Here is a 13,321-nt window from a genome sequence, read left to right as displayed (position 1 = left end):
GAGATACATTAAACTGTGTAAATACATCTAAATGCTATGTCAGATGCAGATTCCAGAAATGTTTTCTTATGTTAGAATGAAAGACACTAAGTACCGGATGAAGTGCTTCTTATTCTTACCCAAAAATACAAAATGGAAGAGTTAAAACTGAACAAAATCTTGCTACTCAAGCTGTGTATGAACATTTTTGTATATATTTGCTTCTTTTCCATTTTGCATTTACTTGTACTTTTACTTTCAGTACTTAAGTGCAATAAATATCACATACTTTAAGACTTTTACTCAAGTAATATTTTAAACGGTGACTTCAACCAAAGTCATTTTCTGGTAAGACATCTGTACTTTTACTTGAGTATGGCTTTCAGGTACTTTATACACCACTGCTCAGCACTTGTATTCGCACTTGTATTGCGCTTAGAGTAAAAATAAATAATTTAAAAAGTCTTCAAATCAGTCATCCATATCACAACCTTAGTCACTAACCCTAACTCCTCAGCACTATATGGCAACCACAGAACTTTTATCACAGAAATTCTTTTAAAAGTCCAATATTACTAAACATTAAAAACTAGGTCCTTTTCCTCCAAATACCAGTAAAATCACTACCGCAAACCTTAGTAAATTAAAAATGATTAATTTACATACTCTACCATAAATTTTGCATCCTACTTCTACAAATGTAAATGCAATAACCACAGAAATAACGGTCCACACCATTTCATTGCTAATTTTTATTTCATGTCTTTAGTAAATCCTGACAGTAGAGGGTTTGCACTCGTGCAAGCTGTTAGTAAGTTTGGCCCCTACTCACCCTTATGAGCATGGTGGAAACTAAGGTGGCATTTACCACACCTTTTTCATCTAAAAAAAAAAAATTTGTTTAATGTTTTGGCCTTTCATTTACACAGCAACGCCACTTTAAGGGCTTTTTGAAAGCTGGTTTCTTATTGCAAACTTTTGAAAACAATTCTGTTTTAGTCTAAACGTAATCAAATTGGTGAAAGTGGTTACATCATGTGTTGCTTCAACTCAGTTCAAGTAAATTGTACTAGGGGAAAAAATATTTTTGGTGATTGTTCATTAGCATTAGTGTAATTTTCATGTGGATTCACAATGTGTTTAGTAAAATAGCATTTATGACTCGGAGACAATTCTGATGGAATTCGATAGATTTCAAATAACAATTGTGGGACCATCCTGTGCCAGCCATGCAACTGCCTTTGAAAAATGGGGACACTGATAAGCATTTCTTCTGGTTATTATAGACTTCCCCAACCAACAGTGCGTGTGTATAATCAAACTGCAGCTGCCAGTGAAGGTACTATAGTTACTACAGAAATCACTAATGCTAAAATGCACAAAAATAATACTTAGTAAACAGCAATTCTTGTAGAGTTGAAGGGTTTTTAAGAGAACTTAGAGTCTCAACGTTCAATGACTAAAACTCAAACCACACCCTAGTTTCCTTTTCAGAAGGAGTCAAGTCTCAGAAACACACCCTAGTGGGGAAAGAGAGAACTTCCCACCCCACATCATTCTGGTTTATCAAATACAGTAAAAGGCCTAAGTCACAATTTGAAGTGTTAAAAAAAAAAAAAAAAAAAAAAAAAAAAAAAACATTTCCAGTTAAACGCCAAGTTGCAAGTGTTTGTATACAACATAAGATTACACCAAACCATCTCATTAAGAGCCATCACCATCAGCAGTCATGAACCTAAAGAGAGGTGCACTTAAACACACTATATTGTGGCTATGTGCCACCATCTAGTGGCATAACAGACCAAGCACTTCCACACAAGCAGGTTTTATTAAAATAGATTTTATTTAGAAAGTATTTTCCGCTCTACAAATAAAATTAAAACAAACTTTAAAAAGTGCCTTCATGGCATTGCCACATGACTATAAATAATTTAAAGCTCTACATAGAAATTAAGTTATATCACACTCACATATGCCTGCATAGCTGCTCAGCAAAACAATACACTGGTCTTAAAACTGAAGTCTAGGAGCGGTTCTTGCTGACCCAGTGATATCGGTCCACCCTTGGACCAGAGAATGCGTAGGAGGGCCTGTATCCCTTGAAACTCTTATGAGGTGGGTATGGTCCACTTGAGGAATGCTGCTGGTAGCCCTCAGAGGCATATGGCTTTCTTTTAGGGTATGTGCCCCAGTTCTGCATAGGTGGGGGCTGCCCAAACTCACTGAGCTATAGATGGAGAACAACAGCAGTTAAAATGGTGCAAACTTATCTACCAGTAGTGTTAGGTGCATGCTAAGGGACTGAAGAGCATTTATCTGGAATGTGTTACCTGGTAGACACTGTTCGGGTTGGAGACCGTTGGGATGCATTTAGGCTCTGGAACAGAAAGGCTGCTGCAGTTACTGCTACTAATGCTGCTGCTCATGCTGGTGCTCATGCTGGTGTTTCCTCCCTCTTCATCGGAGGAGGTTCCAGAATGGTAGTCTGATGAAGCCCTTTCCACCGCATTATTTATCCTACGAGAGAATTCCCCATCTCTTTTTTGACCCACCAACTGAGTAACACAAATTGGGGTTGACTTCTCACCATACCTTAAAAGAACAAACAACTTCTCACTTTTTGGAAGTACTACAGTGGTACAATCAAGTCATCAAAACCAGTATGGATTAAGCACTTAATTGACAGGCCAGCAAATCAAGCGTTACCGGCATGACACCTCTCCTGGATCAACCCAAATGGTCATTTCCTTTGGTAATCCAAGATTTTCATAAACAATGTCACTCTGGCGACAAGCACATTCAATAACCGGGTCTCTTGTTTGAGCTTTGTTCATCCTTAGACACCTAAGAAAAAAAGCCCTTGAATCAGTGCAATAAAACATTTGATTTGCTAAAAGTTAAGATGGCATCAGGATACTCACCTAAAAGCTTGTCCTTTGGTTGGGTTTTCTGGGTACCAGTGATTTTTGTAATTTTCAAAGAGCACAGAGGTCAGTTCCACAGCAAACTTCTCCCTCCTGACATGATCCAGTTTACCATGTTTTTTTGCTAGTCTTGCAATGAAAAACACTGTTGCTGCAATCTCTTCCTTCATTTTTAAATGTTAAGATCAGGAGTCAATGGGGCAAGCGGTTCGATTTTTTTTTTTTTGTTATTAAAAAAAATTAAAAACATAAAACCACAATCAAAGAAGCAAGCAACTTGCTCATTAACACAGCTGCTTAATAAGTAAATATCACTCTATTGTTTTGCTTCAGCTATGCAAAAACATCTTAAGGCACCACAACAAAGATATTCAGTCTCTTTCAACATCAGTCAGCCTTTTAATGTCTCAGGATGTGCTCGTATGTAATTAGATAAAACAGGTGTTTCAAATTGTAGGAGGAGCTAATAATGTGCAAAATCAAGGCTTTATTAATCACTCTACTCTGTAGTTCAACAAAGTGGTATTTGTGTGTTATTATAACTGCTGCGTGAGGTATACCAAAGAAATTGAAACATTGCGACCTAAATTAAATGCCATGTTAAACCAAATGTTGTAAAAGGATATACTTTTCTGTCTGCACTCCCATTTATAAGCATGATGTTGGGTTGCAGACAGACCCAGGGATAGGTCTAGCTCGCAACCAATAAAACAAGGACATAAAATAGAAATATGACTAGCTTTACAAAACAATTGAGAAAAGTTGTTCCATCAAAATGGGTGACCTGCAAGGACATGATAAGTTGTCTTTTTTTTTTTTGGCCTAGTCCCTCTGGGCAAGCCTAGACCTGTCTTCATGTGAACTAAATGGTCTCTTTGGTAATCTAGTCCAGAAAGTGTGTTACCAAACCTAGTTTGGTAACCTAGTCCATTGTCCACTATAAACACTGTACAGCATTGCCTACCAACAGCTAACAACATAGCTAGTTTTCAGTGTTGACATTGATATGGGCCTCAAAGGCAGTTTGTTGTTTCCAAACCTTGTTACGCTTGACTTTTGTTTCTTTCAAAGGAATGATGACAGGTAACAGCTTAGCAGTGTATATTTTAATCATTAGATATTATACTGTGGATAATAAAACTGATAATTTTGACTCTAAAATTTGATTGACTTGCTTGACAACCATAAACAGAGTGTACAGAAGTAGCCTATATTACTTTGCGGGAGAATTTATTTCCAAAGAAATTAAATATGATCTTAAAACTGTACCCTGATGAACGCCTGTCAATGCCTCTTTTTCTTTCGCGGAAAATTTAAAAAGGCTATGGTGTCTGCTGTGAATAAATTCGATTCATCAAAAAAAATCGTCATTTATTTTTAGCCAGTAACTAAATTAATTGCATCTATTGCAAAGAAAACAGTTTATTGTTAATATTTAGTTAAACGAATTTTCACAAGAGCTCATTAGTTTGTTAAGTGCATTCCACTGATTTTACGCTGATAGTTTCCCTCACGGCGCTCATCACTATCTCTATGCTCATCTCTATACACAACGCTATATTTTCCTGGGAGAAGTAGCGCCAGTATCTGCAGCGGTGAGCGCCGTGGTTCGCGCTCAAGTGGCTCCCGCCTTGGATGGCGCTGAATTTGAACGTACAGTATCAGCTCTGCCTATAAATACAAACAGCGTTGTGTGCTGGAATCCAACGCAGAGGGACCATGCAAGACACAGAGAGCTCCTGATGAATTTCTTCAGGTAAGATTGAATAATTTTAAATGTTATGAGGGATTTCGTTGTCCGCAACTAGTTATAAACTGATTTATTTGGCAGGTAAAGTTACCTATAGGCTAGTTAAATAAAAGTCAACCCCACCTGGAGATGTGACGTCAGCAGGGTCGTAACAACAGTAGCCGCACACAAACCTGAGAGTGCAGAAGCATTCCGTCAGGTGACTTCTCACTGAAAGACTCAAATTATTATTTCTTATGCCTCAGTAATCAGTGGATATTACTTGTTTCTTCGACTTGGGTATGTATTAAATTAGACTACAAATTTGAAATCTTTATTGTTTTGCTGACTTTTTTGTTTGTTTGTCTTATTCCTTTAGGTTTACATGGTACAAACAGATTCATGTGCTGATATATTGACCTGTTGGGGTTGGTTTGTAGGCAGTGTTGTTAGCTGATTGTTTTATATAAACTATAATCACTAACCATACTGCCAACACAATGACCTACAAGGAAACACAGAGCTGATAAAATTATTTTCTCAGTTTTCATGTGTCATATTGGTCTATTTGTAATTTCCATATTATTTGTAAAAGTCCATCTTTTGTGAAATAAAAAAAAAACATTTTGTTCTGCAAGAGACATTAGGATCAATCAATGATGGAATTGGACCCTTCCCGAGAATATACTGTGTGGTCATCTGGCAGTGTAGTTAGTTGATTACAATCCTTATAGTAATCACTAACCTCACTACCAGGTGAAGGCCAGTTATAAAACAACGTTATAATAACCGCTTGTTTTTGCTGTCTTTTTGAGATGTAAAATTTGTAATGCATAGGCTACATCTGAAAATAAAATAAAGTGAAACTCGCCACACCGTTCTAATTTGTCTGATTAGATTTTATAAATTTATTTCTCTCTCTTGCGCGCGGTTTTTGTTTTTATTTTGTTTTGTTTTTTGTTTGGTGCCTGTATTTACAGCTGTGTATTTCATTTTTATTTAATGCTAATATAGCCTACTATTTCCAGCCTATAGGCTACTTGTAAAAAAAATGGGCTTGAACAGTGATAAACAGTGCACAGTGTTAAACAAAGATCTTAAAATAATAAATACTTACAAAATTCTACTTAGTAGGGTAACAATATTACTGTGCAAGTATTGTCTTGTTGCGTATTATACAGATTTTCATTGTAAATCATTAAATCATTCGGTCATTCATACGTTTTACTCAGAAAACACATTCTACAATTAAGTAATTTAAAATATTGTCCGTTAAATTGTCTCGTCTAATATAGTAGGCCTACAGAAACTAACAATAAGTTACTTAAGTTTTTTTTTTAATTCTCGTAAGAAGCATGAATATCTCGAGCATAGATGTAGTAGGCTATGGGCGAATCCCAAACGGCTTTTTTGCGCCCTTGAAGGGCACTTCGGGAAGGGGACGCCCTTTGTAGGGACGTTCCAAACGAAAGTGAACAACTGAATCCCTTTACGAAGGGCCCTTCCAGGGAACATATGATGGTCACTTCACGGAAGTGATTTTCGTTTGTGATCATGTGATCTTCGGTTAGGAGCTCTTGCGATGCTTTTTAAAGCAAAGTTGGTGTTGATTTCGAGTTCACATACAAACGTAAGTAGAATAGACTAATTAGCCTAAATTCGTCTATTTTAATGTAAGACAACATATTTTTCGTCAGTGATAGAAATATGATTTAAGACGGTAGTGTAAGCAAGTTTAAGCAAGTTTAGTTTGAAAACGTTTAATAGTAAATAAGACACAATTAGACAATATTTGAATAAAATAAGAAGAAGAAGAAGAAATATTTATTTGCAACAACTGATGGAGTGCTGAATGCTGCACGCACGCGCAGCGTTGTCAAGGTGACATTTGGTCAGTCATTCCCTTTGCCCAGGGCCGTTGAGTCTTTCTCAACGGCCCTGCCTTTTCCAAGGGAGTTCCAAACGCTTATACGAGACAGTAATGCCCTACACCCTTTAAAGAACACACTTCAAGGGCTCTGCCATTTGAAGGGAGTAGGGCATAGGGATGCTCACTTCCGTTTGGAATGAACTCGAGTCCCTCTTTCTTTCTCATGTAATTCTTTACTTCCGTTTACTAGGGAGCATTTGGTCACCTTGGCAACGGTAACACATCCACACATGGCTGGTTACCTATTGCTAGAACAGCAAGCTTGCTAACTATTATGACTGAAGAACTAGACGATGAGGTTTTAGACAGTGCAGAACTCAACAAACTTTATACAGTATTTGATGGAGCGTCGCAAGAAGATGTGGCATATGCACAGGTTTTCTGGAACTCTCTTTCCCTGCAGCCACCAATAGAGTCTCGACTCGTTTCTGCTGACATCAGACATCAGACATCAGCGGCTGAGAGCTGCGAAGACACCGCACTTTAAGTGTGGCGTTCAGTGCGAACGCGTATTCTATAAGTGCAAACTGTCTTGAAGTACATTGCAAACTTGTATGAATGAGCTGTAAAATCATAAGATAAAAATCATAAAACAAAACTATGTGAACCTCGAGGGCCAGAGCTTGTTTAGGTCTATAAATATGGTTCAAACTTTCTGGTGACACATTTAAAGAATTTAAATAAAATCAGATAAAGAAGAGTAATCCTTTGCTGTTTTATTTTTAGCCACAAATGCTACCGCAAAAAAAGCGTCATGGTCAAGTAAGTACAGTATAGGTGTTTGTCTGAGCTTATTGTATTGTATTTTTCTCAAGTATAATCTGATTTGACCAGTTTGTTTGCTTCATTGGTAGAGAGGGATGATGAAATCCAGCAGGATGCTTACTTGAAGCAAAAGCAAGAGGAAAGACAGAAATACATGGAGTTGGTGAGGTCTCAGTGGTACATTAACCCGATCTCATGAATGTGCGTAATGGCACGATTTTCTGTTTTTATTTGGCGCTCTATTTATTCGCAGAAATCGACTTTGGCGTGCATATGATAGGCAATTGGTAGATTTAGGGGTGTGGGGTAGGTGCGTATTATATGCACGCAGAAACTGCGTATTATATGCACGTCAAACACGTGCGTATTGTATGCATGCCAAAGTCAGTTTCTGCATATAAATAGCACGTAAAATACAAAAAAAAAAAAATCGTGTTATTGATAACGCACTTTCATGAGACCGGGCTGTTTCTCTGTATAAAATATTTTTTTAAGAAATTCTTCAGTGTGTAGACTAAGGCTACTATATATATATATATATTAGGGGTGGAACTGTTCACAAAATTTACGGTTCAGTTCAATACGACACAGTGGTGTCACGGTTCGGTACGTTTTCGGTACGGGATGGGGGGTGGGTAATTGGTTACGTCGCAGGCGAGCCAATGGATATCACACAAGCAACGTGCAAAAAGACAAATCTAACATGCTGATAACGGTATATAGCTACTGTTTTAATTTATTCCCTTAATGTTTCTCTTGTGGCCCGTACATAGTGAAAAAAAAGAAACGTAGTTTGTGTTAACCAGGTTGTTTTTGCAAGTCAGTGCTTGAAATAAAGCGTTTTATTTGATTGATTTTTAATGATGACTGCAGTGATAATATTTTAATTATAGGCCTATAGCCTGTTTTAAAAGACCTTTTAAAAAAACACACACACATTTTAATTGAGGAGCAAATAGCATAATCTTTTGTTATCCTCGCAGCGCGTCAGTTATGTGGTAATTATTGCGGGGCGAATTAATTGTAATTTTAATTAATAATACAGTGTTTCCCACAGACTTGCACTCTATTTGTGGCATATATATGCAAATTAATTTTCTGCCAGCAGGAGGCGCTTGTAGAGCGGGAGAGATAGAGGTTTCCCCGGTAACGCTGTACACAAAGCAGCGCTCAGCTCACAAATGCTGCTTTATCAGACATTACATGCAAGATGAAATTAAAATGACATCCAAAATTTTCTGAAGACAGTCGGATTCCTTCAGAAATACAGTGATATAAAAACACCCGCACTGGGTTTCGATTTTGAAAAGTGCAGTGCTCATGTTTATTCAACGAAGTCAAAGCCTTTTGGAAAATCTATTTGTGGCGGTCAGTTTTGATATTGTGGAGGGCCGCCACAAATAAATATGTATGGGAAACACTGTAATAAAAGAATAATAATAAAAGTAACTTCAAAAAATAATAGGCCTTATAAAAATAAGAATGTAACAGGCCTACATTAATTGGAAATGCCAAGTCCTCTTATTATTGCCAATAATTGATGTTTTTGACAATATCTCTGGCTATCGTCGATACAAGATCATTGTCTTTCAACACCACCCAAGGGGAGGTTATCGCGGGGCCGTCCGCTACGCCACTGGGCAGACAGCACGTTGCCTGTTACGTCGTTTGGGCTGCCTTGTTGAGCGCAGTGGCACTGAGAACATTATATTTCACACACTTTAAGCTATTTTATTTTCCAAATGTAATAGGATTAGTCCAATGAATCGTTCGGTTTGTAATGCGTACCGAACCGAAAGCTTCGTACCGAACGGTTCAATAATCAATACGAATACGTGTATCGTTACAGTCAGTTGTAATGCTATCCAGCAGGCAGAATCCTTAAGAGCCTGCTTACCGCTCTTAAGCCCTACATTTGTGCAGTGATGAATCTCTCCGCATAGCTACTTTCTCTCCCAACATTGCACTAACCACATCTACTAATCGGATTAGCAGGAAATCACTGGTCTTGCAGATCAATTCATCCGTGTATAAGCAGAAGGAAGCATTGATTTGTCCCTTTTTGGGCATTGCTGGGGCCATTTTGACAAACTTGACATTGTGCTTTACAGACTAAAGATTCTGCACTTGCCACAGAACCTTAGCATACTGTGAGCAGTAAGTTTAAAAAACTGGGCTCACATTAGGTTATGCAAAATGTCCAAATTTAATTTCAGTATTTTTTCATAGACTTGGATCATTATAATCATACAAAGCTGTTTTTTTTTTTCAATAATAGTTGACATATATGTCTATGAATGTTGTGTTTTTATTTATTATCACGATTTTAGGGTAAAATTACATGCATTAGAAAGGTATTGTAATAATGTAAATTATGTAAAAAATAATGCGTTTTTCGAACCACCAAGCATGAGAGTATGTTCTAGTACAACCCCAAAACAAATTCAAGACATTGTAAAAGAGCATAATAGGACCCCTTTAAAATAAACTAACAATTAAACTAATAAAATTAATTAAAACCATTTTTGTTAATTGAACTAAAGCTGAGATAAAATATTATATGGAAAACAATTAAGTTAATTGCTTAACCAACATTTCTCATTTTGTATTTATTTAAAGATTAAAGTGATAGTTTACACACACAAAAATTAAAAGTTATTCCAAACCTGTATGTGTCACGGTTATGGTCTGTTTTGGTTCGCTTTCTGTTTCCACATTTCCCTGAGTTTCCGTGTCTATTAGTTTCCATGGTTTTTGATTAATTACTCCACTTGTTTCTGTTCTTCCAGATTATGTTCCCTGTTTATAAATCCTGTGTTCTCCCCTGGTCCTTTGTCCGCTATTGATTTGGATTAGTGTTGCTGTATGTTGGACTCCTGAATTCATTATTAAAAACCCTGTTAACTCTGATCCTTCGTCGTGCGCTTCATTCCAAGCCAGCAGCATCCCGTGACAGAATAGCAGACCAGCAAAGAGTGAGCGGTGCCTCTCCTCCCCTTGTTTCTTTTCCGTTTTTGAAAGTTTTTTGTTTTCCCAGTTTCTCCCCGCGATCATGGAGATCGCCGCTCGCTTCTCAGCCCTAGCCCGCAGAGATCTCCCCTTTGTGGAATTTGCGTGGGAGTTCTGCGGGATCGCCGCAAAAACGGCGCTGGATGTCGCAATGCTCAACTCGCTGTTCTGAATCGGGGCTAATTACCATCGCCCCGTGGACCTCCTAGACACCACTGGACTAAGCTGGAGAGAAGGGATCCTCCGGTGTCTGGAGAGCGTCCGGCCCCGATCCAGAACCAGCCCGCCGGCCGCCACTGGCTCAGCGCTCTTGGACATGGCACTGCCTCCGGAGTTCTCGGCCCCTATCCTCTCTCCAGAGTCCGCTCCAGAAAGCTCTCCTTCGTCTCTGCTGGTCCCGTCCAGCCCTCCTTCGTCTCCTGAGTCCCCTGTGTTAGCGAACTCCGCTCCTCCAGAGCGCCTTCCAGAGCCCGCTCCTCGAAAGCGTCCTCAAGTGCCCACTCCTCCAGAACGCCCTCCAGAGCCTGCTCCTCGAAAGCATCCTCAAGTGCCTGCCCCTCCAGAGCGCCCTCCAGAGCCTGCTCCTCGAAAGCACCCCCAAGAGCGCCCTCAAGTGCCCGCTCTTTCAGAGTGCCCACCAGGATTCCTAGTTTTCCCCAAGAAATTTTTTTTGGGGGGGGCCATATACCCGTGGCCGAGCTGGCTAAGGCCACGGAGGAGCCGCCATGGCCTCCTGAGTCCCCTGACTGAATTCATTATTAAAAACCCTGTTAACTCTGATCCTTCGTCGTGTGCTTCATTCCAAGCCAGCAGCATCCCGTGACAGAATGGGTATGACCAAACAGTTGACGGCAGCCATTTACTTTTTTTTCCCATACTATGGAAGTCAATAAATACCATCAACTGTTTGGTTAACATTAAATAAAAAATACAAATAAAACTTAACCTGAAACCTGAAATAAAAATAAATTACGGTGAACGAGAACGCGCTGCAACTTAAGAAAACAAATGCAAATTAAAAAAAAACAAAGAAAACATCTTCATCAGTTTGACAGAACATGTGCCACAAATACTCACAACAAAACCAAAAACAGAAATGAGGTGCGAAAACAGAAACGCACTGCAAATACTCACAACACAACCAAATACGAACGTGCTGCAAATACGCACAGACTACATCGGAAATGTTTAAGGGAACCAAGTGACGAACCTAGGACATGCTTATAAATGTTTTTGTTTATTTTAACATCCTGATCATATGATTCCTTAGCTTTTTTTTATATTATTAGCCTAAATAAGATGACGTTAACGAGCTGAAACATTATGTAAGCTGGCTACTTTTACAACTACACTTTTACTATAATAAAACCGTGGTTAACTTTTGTGAGCATTGTTAGGGTCCCCCATTGTGGTCTGTGCTATACTTGCAGCGCGTTTTTATGTTTGGCTGTGTTGTGGCTATTTGCAGCTTGTTTCTGTATTTGGTTGTGTTGGGACTCAAGAATTTGCAGCACATGCGCTGTCAAACTGATGAAGATGTTTTCTTCATTTGTGTAACGAATTAGTCCACTGAAGGCGAGTGTAGTGAAGAACCCAAGTGCAGTTTATTTACAGTTGTTCCAAACAATAATCCGAACAGACGAAGACTAGAGACACAGACTTGACTTGATGAGGTGAATTAAATGCAATATTTGTCAAATACACAGACGTTTCAGAAACGTTTTCATGAGCAACAGAAACACTTTTTATATACTGCTTAATACAGCGCCATCTGTTCAAGAATAAAGTTCAACGTAAATATATACTATTTAAATACTAATAAAGTGGGGGTATATATGCGTTCCTGATAAACGTGACTCAATAACATTGCGACAACAGTAAAAAAGTCGAACATAAGTCGCATGAAGTCGAACGCACCTTATGGGAACATGATGGCTACTTATAGCAAAACAAGAGGGTCACAAGACAAGAACTAACCAATGGGAAACAAGACACATGACTAAGACAACCAATCAGAACATGACACAATGAACAAGAGAACCAATGGCATGAATACATGAGGGCAAGGGAAGCATGACACAAACAGGGACCATGATAAACTCCAAAATAAAAGACATGAAAACATGAACAAGAAACACAATCCAAAACACCACATCACATTACATATCCCCCCCCTCTAAGGGCGGCTCCAGACGCCCAAACAAACAAAACCCAACAAGTCTAGGAGGGTGGTGGAGTGGACGTGGAACTGGGGGAGGGATGGCGGAGCAGGCAGAGCGGGGGGCCATGGCGGAGCAGGCAGAGCGGGGGGCCATGGCGGAGCAGGCAGTGCGGGGGGCCATGGCGGAGCAGGCAGAGCGGGGGTCCATGGCGGAGCAGGCAGTGCGGGGGGCCATGGCGGAGCAGGCAGAGCGGGGGTCCATGGCGGAGCAGGCAGTGCGGGGGGCCATGGCGGAGCAGGCAGAGCGGGGGTCCATGGCGGAGCAGGCAGTGCGGGGGGCCATGGCGGAGCAGGCAGAGCGGGGGGCCACAAGGAGGGTCACATGACATGAACAAACCAATGGGAAACAAGACACATGACTAGGACAACCAATCAGAATATGACACATACACAAGGCAGAGATACATGAGGGCAAGGGAAGCATGACACTAACAGCATGAAATAATTACAAAATAAAAGACATGAAAACATGAACATGAAACAAAACCCAAACACCACATTACATATCCCCCCCTCTAAGGGCGGCTCCAGACGCCCAAACAAACAAAACCCAACAAGTCTAGGAGGGTGGTGGAGTGGACGTGGAACTGGGGGAGGGATGGCGGAGCAGGCAGAGCGGGGGGCCATGGCGGAGCAGGCAGAGCGAGGGGCCATGGCAGAGCAGGCAGAGCGGGATGCCATGGCGGAGCAGGCAGATCGGGCAGCCATGGCGGAGCAGGCAGATCAGGGAGCCATGGCGGTGCAGGCAGAGCAGGGCGGCCGGG

The 13,321-nt window shown here is 40.0% G+C and overlaps 1 protein-coding gene and 1 pseudogene across 1 annotated transcript; one reads left to right on the top strand and one right to left on the bottom strand.

Moving 5' to 3' along the window:
* Positions 1–1,842: 1,842 nt before the first annotated feature.
* On the bottom strand, positions 1,843–3,287 carry LOC107709986 (maternal B9.10 protein-like). The gene is made up of 4 exons (XM_016514659.1): positions 2,901–3,287; positions 2,686–2,823; positions 2,310–2,571; positions 1,843–2,206 (listed from the first exon to the last, which is right to left on the bottom strand). Exons 1-4 carry the CDS (start codon positions 3,071–3,073, stop codon positions 2,003–2,005), a joined length of 777 nt encoding a protein of 258 aa, XP_016370145.1. The 5' UTR covers positions 3,074–3,287; the 3' UTR covers positions 1,843–2,002.
* A 3,549-nt stretch (positions 3,288–6,836) lies between these two features.
* Positions 6,837–13,321, top strand: part of LOC107709987 (UPF0722 protein C11orf88 homolog) — a 10,289-nt pseudogene continuing 3,804 nt past the window's right edge.

This window comes from Sinocyclocheilus rhinocerous, unplaced genomic scaffold, assembly GCF_001515625.1.
Source record: "Sinocyclocheilus rhinocerous isolate Xijiao unplaced genomic scaffold, SAMN03320098_v1.1 scaffold4403, whole genome shotgun sequence".
NCBI lineage: Eukaryota > Metazoa > Chordata > Actinopteri > Cypriniformes > Cyprinidae > Sinocyclocheilus > Sinocyclocheilus rhinocerous.
The sequence above is the reverse complement of the archived record's forward strand: the minus strand, read 5'-3'. Positions and strand labels throughout refer to the sequence as shown.